This window comes from Mustela nivalis, assembly GCF_964662115.1.
Source record: "Mustela nivalis genome assembly, chromosome: 11".
Classification (NCBI taxonomy): Eukaryota; Metazoa; Chordata; class Mammalia; order Carnivora; family Mustelidae; genus Mustela; species Mustela nivalis.
This window is the reverse complement of record NC_139030.1, coordinates 43,742,152-43,749,879: the sequence shown is the minus strand read 5'-3', so window position 1 is coordinate 43,749,879 and position 7,728 is coordinate 43,742,152. Positions and strand designations below refer to the sequence as shown.

Sequence of the window (7,728 nt, the reverse complement as noted above, 5' to 3'; positions counted from 1 at the left end):
CCTGAGGGCTAACGGTCAGGACACCGTACCCGAGAGGACTAGCTTGAGGGCAAGGGGATTGTCTTCGGGAAGACCCAAGAGCTCCGGACAGAGGCGGGAAACGGGGCACGGGCCGTGGGAAACACGAGGAAGCTGCTGGGTAGCAAATACAAAAATAGAAATTTGGGGGTACACCCGCGGGGTTTTCGCGCGGCTCTTTTCCCCCAATTCGGTCGGGGCATCTTCCCTTCGGCCTCCCGCGCCAGGGCGCCCCCTGGCGGCAGCGTTAGCAGCGGGCAGAGCGCAGAGGGCACGTGGGCGCACGGAGGGCGCGGGGGGCGCTCAGGGGACTCCCGGGCACGCTCAGAGTGGCGGGCACAGCCCCCTGGCGGCGGCGACGTAGTTATCTAGTGAGCGGCGCCTCGTCTCTCTGGTCCGGCGGGCTCACGGCGGTCTTGCTAAGCACAGCCGCTGAGTAGGGCAGGAAGCCGCTCTCGGAGCGAGGCGCCGCTGCGCTGCAGCCGAAGTCCGAGCCCCCAGCGGCCCCCGCGCCGCCTCCGCCTCCACCCCCGCCGCCGCCGCCACCGCCCCGGGAGCCCAGGGCCGCGGCGGCGGCTGCTGCGGCCGCCGCGGCGGATTGACTGCTGTGGCAACTGAGGCACGAGCAGGGCGCGGAGCCGCCGCTGGGGGGCGCCCCAGCCGCCGCGGCCGAGGAGGCCGCAGCCGCCGCAGCCGCCGCAGCCGCCGCTGCGGAGGCCGCACTGTTGAGCCCCGCGGCGGCCGCTGGCGTCTGGTAGAGGCCCGGGTGGCGGAAGCTACACAACAGCTCCGGCCTCGAGTAAGGGTGCGACAGGGCACGGAAGGTGTCCAGCGGACGGATGGACGTGGCGAAGGGCGACGAGGCCGCGGCCGCTGCGCCGGAGGCCGCGGCCGCCGCGGCCGCAGCCGTGACACCCACGTGCGGGTAGTAGTGCAGCGGCACGTGCGAGTGGAAGGGGTAGGGCAGGCTTCCGGTGGCGGCCGCGTGCGTCATCATGTAGGTGTAGAAGCTGGGGTCGGCCGGGTGCGGCCACGACATTGCCAGGCGCTGTCGCTTGTCCTTCATGCGCCGGTTCTGGAACCATACCTGAGGGGAGAGCCGCGCCGCGGCCCGAGTTAAGGAGTGCCGGGAGGCCTCAGCCCCCGCCCTGGACCTCTCCACCCTTCCCGGACCTCCGCAAGGCCTGACCTACTACTCCCCTCCGACTGGGCGCCCCTTGGAGGCCCCTCTGCTCTCCCAGCTGGTAGTGAGGGCGACAGTGGGAACAGCCATGGGCACACCTTCCTGCGCGAAAATAGCCTTCTGCCCTCGGTTCCTGCTCCCTTGCTTTTTGCTGCGTTTTAGATCCCAGCGCAACCTTTCCTTTCCTTCCTCGCCACCCACTGGTGCCCAGGCTTGCCGAGCACCCCTCTCCCAATCCCAGGATTTGCACGGGATTCTAGGCCACCTTTGAAGAGGGTCTGCTATCTCGGCAGCTTTTCCAAAAGGTCGCCGCTCGAGGTCTTGCGTCCTCTGAGCCGCAACAACCTGCCCCAAGGGCACACGTTCGGTTTTGATACCGAAGGGATGATTTTGTTGGAATCGTTTGCCTCAAATGAGTGGCGGGAGCAACACCCTCTTAAACTGGGAAGGGGACTTTTCTACCCCTCCCAACGCAGTCTAATGAAGACATCATTCGTCACAACTCTAAATTAAAGAAAGCCTGATCAAACCAAAGAGAGACTTCCACAACCTCCCTTATCCCTTGCAATTTACTCTTTTCGTTTCTAGTGTGGGATCCTCCGTGAAGTGTTCGCCAAGTCGCCCAACCTCCCAGCTGTCTCTCTCAGATTAATAAAATAAATCACCTAGAGATTCAGAAGTAAGAACAATTTCGTTGTATCCTCCCTCCCACCCCCAAGGTTGCTTTCTTTCTCTCCCCACCCCACTGCTGCCCAAGAGAAAAATGTTTAGGAAACTACTTTCTCAACCCAATCGATCTTCAAAATACAGTATTCCTTTCTCCTTGTTGTAACGATTTATGTGGAAAATAAATCTCCAAGATCAAGAGCAGATGAAAAGTTTCACCTAGGGTTCGTGCCAGAGGAACAAAGACCAGCCGGCTTTGCCGCCCAAGGGAAAGTGAGGCCATGGACATGAGCTAGGGACACCTGGGCAGGCGCTGGGCAGAATCGAACAGAGGCCAGCGTTTCCGGCATCGGCTCCGCCATTCCCGGGCCTTCCCAGGTCAGCAAGGCCGGCCAACCCTTCGGATTCAGCAGCTGAGAAATAAATATGCCAGTTTTTTTGGTGACTCTACCCCGCGGACTTTCAGGCCCTCAGCTAAATGTGGCCACCCAGGAAGAAGAAAGGAGAAACAAAAATCAACCCAGACACCCCGGGGAGGCTAGAAAAGGCGCGTGCTGGAATCAATACCTTGATGGTGGTTTCCGGCAGGTTGAGCGCCGCGGCTAGCTCACACCGGCGGGGCCGAGACACATAGTTCTCCCTGTAGAACTCCTTCTCCAAGCGCGCGATCTGTTCGCGGGTGAACGCCGTGCGGTAGCGCCGCACCTGATCCGCGCCGGAGCCGGAGCCGCCCAGCGCCGCGCCCCCGCCACCGCCGCTGCCGCCACCTCCATGCAGGTTGCCAAGGCCAGAGCCCGACGCAGACGTCGTGGTGCCGGCGGCAGAGCCGCTCTCCGCGTACCCTAGCAAACAAACGGCCGACAGTGCGAGAGTCACTGTAGGGCCGCGATCCCCGCGCTGGGGCTGAGCGTGGATGGGGAAAGCCGGGAGAGGAAGGCGAGATGCTGCCAGAATTGATAGTGTCTGTCATGCTTATAAATTGCTGCCTTTAATGGAATCAGTAAAGTTTGGGGACCCCTTCATAACCAAATAATAAGAACTCAATTAGGAAGGTGTTTTTTTTTTTTTTTCCTTAAATAATTGGAAATTTTCAAGTCAGGAGGAAAATTGGTCAAGGGAAAATGCCTACATCTAGGCGCAGTTTGGTAAGCTCTGGGTTTCCCCTGGTCTGGAGACAGCAGGGCAGCTTTTGTAGGGCTCCCAACCTTTCTTTGATAGTCTTTTGGGTTTGGCTAAAAAATATTTTTAAGATGAGAAAGAGCAGCAGCTCAAACCGGAACCATTGGGAAGTGGACTCTACTTTTCAACTCTTTTCTTCCGCTGACCCAAGCGGGTCTCCCAGAGGCGCCCGGCGACTCTCCCTCCGACTTACTGAGGATGCCCCTCCACTTGGCCTTGGGGAATCAGGGGAAACGGAGTTCAGAGCAGCTACCTGGGCACCCTTCCCGTAGCGCGACTCAGCGGCTGGCTAGGGGTTGGTCAGCTCGCACAGGCTTTTAGAACAGCCCGCAGAAACATTTTCTAGAACTCGGGCGATAGCGGGCTGGCGGGCCTGGAACGCCCCAGGCCTGTGCCTCGCTGGGAGACTCAAGGAGCAAAGCGGGAATGCAGGGTCCCCAGCATGCGTCCCGCCCCCGCCCGAGCCCGCTGGGTGCAGCTTGCTTGCGAAAGAAGGTCGGTTAGGGGCAAAGGCAGTAGGAAGGGCCAGCAGAAGCCGCGGAGGAACGCGGGGAGGATGCGACCAGAGAGCGCAGCAAGGGCGGCGCGGTTACCTTTGCCATTGTTTTCCTTGAGCGGCGCGGCGGCAAGGCCGCCAGGGGAGCGCAGCGCGGAGCAGCCCACCTCCACGTCGCTGCTCATGTCCGCCTCGGCGGCGGCCTCTGAATAATGACCCGGCTTTTTACGGCCTTCCGCTGCGGAGGCGATTTCGGAGGAGACGGTGCTTTCGCTGCCCGGGTGCTGCAGGTTGAACAAAGTGTCTATTTCGAATTTGCCCTTGGCAGGGAGGTCTCCCAGAGCGCTGTGCAGGGGGGCGGACGGCAGGCGCGGGCTGAGGCGAGCCGGGTGCTGCGAATTTTCCAGGGCCTCGAGCACAGCATTGCCAGCTGAATCGGACAAATTGGAGAACCGCTTGCCGGCCGTGGGGCTGTGCAGCCCTCTCTCCATCAGAATCATCTCTTTTCTTATTCTTTCCATCATCTCAGCTTTCTAAAAAATGTCACAGTGGCCCGCTGTCCCGTCCTAATGATGGGCTGCGCCTAGGGCTAATTCTCATTCAGCCCCAGCGAGCGCCTCTAAATATTATTATCTCTTTTGGAGGGAGGCGGAAAAATTGTGGGATGCCAGAGCGAGGGAATGACTGGTCAAAATGACCCATACATCCTTCCGAGCCCGAGATGTCATTCATCAAAAAGTAGCGCTCGCTCGTCATTAAGGTACGAATGACGCCGTTCGAATAATCATTTATTGTAACAGGTTTATAAGCAAATAAATACACGCTCCTGTCAGTGGGTAATGAAGGCGGCTTCGGAGCAGACAAATAGATCCAGGTAGGAGGCGAGAAGAGACAAGAAGTGAGGAGGAAGGCTCCGGTCCTTTGCCCGCTCAGAGCCGGTTCTGTTCGCCCGGGGGTTTGGCCTCGGGGGTGAAATTGACAGTCTGATTAATAGAGCGCGCCGCGGCACATTTCCCCCTTCATTTAGGGGCATCATTACGCTCTCAGTTTGCTGGGTTGCCCCTTAGGTCCTAATCATGCAGTGCCTTCCTCATTTTTCCTCGGACATAGATACGTGTTAAATAATAGATAATGCTTTGATTTTCCAGAGTAGATCGTCGGGAAGCCCCCCCCCCCCCTTTTAACATTTACAAGCGGGAGGGGTAAGGGAGGGGACCAGAGGGAGGATGTAGGAAGAGTTGCGTAAGGAGACCTTGCGCTCCTGTCTGGATTACTTATCTTTTGAATTTCAGAACCAAATATGTATTTTATTTAACAAATAAGGCGCGGAGTTTTCTCTCTCCCCACTTCTTCGCCTCAGCCTGGCTGCTCTCCTCCCACCCCAGCTGAGAGACAGAGAGAGAGAGAGAGAAAGGGAAAGGAAATATCGTAGAGTTTTGAAAGCACTTCAGTGCTACGTGGCTGGGGAGGTGCGTTGGGCCCGCGCCTCCAAACGGAAATCATTAGGTCCTCTCTGATTTTTTAACACCGTTTGCAGAGTGAGTTCTGAACTTGAAGTCCTGGGTTTTTTACTTTTATAACCCTGCTGATGGATAGGCTTCTCGCCTACGCATTTTCCCTGGGGGAAATGAACTCGGCTGGACGATTTCATAGTAGAATTCGACAGCTACCTTTAAACACAGTCGCGATTTATAACGCCATATGGGCTGCCCCAGATCCACTTTTTACGTTGCCAGCTTTCCCCCTCCCTACTCAAATTGAATTATTTGTGGCAAAGTTGCCGAATTTCTAGGTCAAAGGAGGAAAGAAGGGATTTAGCCTCTTTCCCTTTCCATCCGCTGCCCTCCCTTTTCCACTCTGCTCTTCTTTCTTCTCTCCTTCTCCTACCCCAACCCAACCTCTTACCTGTGGCCCTGAGTATGCCCGGTGCTGAGTCTGGGCGCGGAGAGTCTCGTACCAGCCTTGCTGCTGCTTCCTGTGGCCTGAGCTTGGAGGCTGAGTCTCTTGGCGATAACTTTGATGGTCATAATGACGCCGGTGGCAACCATTTTAACGAAGATCAATCTTCACTCAAGGCCGTTGCACATCTCCTCCCGCGCTTGCGCCCCACCCTGTCCGGGCCCCCGAAGCACTGTGCGGGTCCGCCAGCCAGCAGCAAAATAGGAGAGATCCCTGGTCACAGGCAGGGACACGATAAGATATGGACGGGACACGGAGGTCGGCCTTCGAGCTTCCGAAGAGGCCGAGAGACCCTGGCAATCTGGGCGCTGGGCGCGGGTCCTGCATCCTCCCCTCAGCGCCAACTCAGACCCCAACCCAGCCCCCCTTCCTCCCTGCCGCCACACCCAGCACGTTGGGGTGTGTTAGGGGCAAACCCAGAATCTATTTGCCCATCTCTCCGTTGGCGCTTTCCTTTTAACCTTGAACCCGTTGGGGGCGCGTCAGGAATGTAAGGAGAGACGAGGTGTTAAGTATATTTATATACATTTATACACATAGTCAATGCCAAAAGTTTCTCTCCGGTTCCCCTCGGCGCCAACTTATTTCAACAACGTGAGCTTTGCTTAGAAAATCAAATCCACCTCTTTAGGTAATAAACGGAATTCTCCCCCAAGGTGAGAAATGCAAAGCTGGAGAGACACGCGGTGGCTGGAGAGGTGGTGGGGGGAGGAGGGACGTGGAGTGGGTGTCGGGAACCCGGAAGAGCACCGGCCTCGGCGTCCACCTCCCACCCTGTCCCAGAGGCCACTCGACTCTGAGCACTATAAGCCCTCCCTGAGGCGGCTTTCTGGCCCTTAAGGCGTTCAAAGATTAGCCTTGCGAGTGCCCCCACCGCTCCCTCCTAGCTCCACAGTCTATGCCCGCAGCTCTACCACCCCCGGTAGGGTCCCGGGCAAAGAGAAGTCGCTGCCCCAGGAACCTGGGAAGGGTCCTCCCCCAGCCCAGTCCCACTTGCTTAGGGAATTGAATGGGACACTTCGGTCCAGGCTCGGGTTCGTGGGTGGCCGAGGCCCTGGCGGGGGTTGGTATAGGCCCGGGCGCGACCCAGGCGGAAGTCACAGATGCCTTTATTGCTGTCGTTTGGCGCCCCCGTCTGTTTTATTCGCGGTTTCGGCAGCTGTGAGCTACTTTGAATCGCAGAAGCCGCAGCTGGGGGCTGAGGTGCCGACCGCAACCCCTTCCTCCTTCACTCCACGCTTCTTCCTTTCTTCCCTTCCTCTGGGACCTGACGCCTCTGGTCCCAAAGCCTGCGCCAAACCGGACCTCAGTCTGTTGAAAAGGTAAAACACCATTTCCAGGCGACAACTTCATTCATTAGTGGTTTTGAAAACTATTTTGCACCTTTTAAATAACACTAATATTTCGTATTCTAGCACGTTAATTATAAAAGGTACATTGGAAAACACGTCAGGGAAATTACTCACAGTAAAAGACACCTATAATTTTTCATTAAACTGCGTTTAGCAGACAATATTTCACCAGAGACGGTGAATATCCCATACCAATATTTAATGTCCCTTGCTTAATTTTAGATTCCACATCTACTAGTCTAGTAATGTTGGTGAACTTTTATTTAGCTTTCACTCTAAAATTATAAGTGTTTTTTACATATATTATCTCCTTTAAAGCTCGAAGCAACTCTAGAGATGGATTCTATTAGCAATAATCGCGCCTCGGATAAACCTCATTGGCTACGATACTGCCACTGCGCAAAGCTAGAGATGGATTCTATTATCCTTTCTACAGAGATGGACTCCTTCCACACAGAGAGGTTGAAGGACTTGCTGATTTAAACTTATCTCTGAAAATATCCAAGTTATAAGGTTCTTAAAAGCTTTGGGGCAGCATTTTTAATTGATTTTTTTTTCACTTTTGCATACATCTTCTTGAAATACAGGCCTACCTCCAAAACACTGAGCCTGTATAGCAGATAGTGAAAAAGATTAACAAACAGTTTTGTTAATGTTTATTAATGAAATACCCAAACCTTGCACTTCTCCCAGGTGGTGGAGGCTGAAACTGAGAACGACCAGTCAGATGCTCCCAGTTTTTATCTGTAACCTCTGGGCCATATTGAGACCTTCTCCTCACCACCAAAATATAGGACTTACTCAATAAAATAAGACAAGAGTCCAGCCCATGTCCCCGTGGTTTGTCAAGAATTTTTAAGGTGCATTGGGGGTGA

The 7,728-nt window shown here is 55.6% G+C and overlaps 1 protein-coding gene across 1 annotated transcript; it reads right to left on the bottom strand.

The window, feature by feature from the left end:
- Positions 1-230: 230 nt before the first annotated feature.
- On the bottom strand, positions 231-4,066 carry EVX2 (even-skipped homeobox 2; the record flags this gene model as incomplete). The annotated part of the gene is made up of 3 exons (XM_082689448.1): positions 231-1,105; positions 2,435-2,709; positions 3,640-4,066. The coding sequence occupies 3 exons, from the start codon at positions 4,064-4,066 to the stop codon at positions 383-385; spliced, it is 1,425 nt and encodes a 474-aa protein (XP_082545574.1). The 3' UTR covers positions 231-382.
- Positions 4,067-7,728: the final 3,662 nt, after the last annotated feature.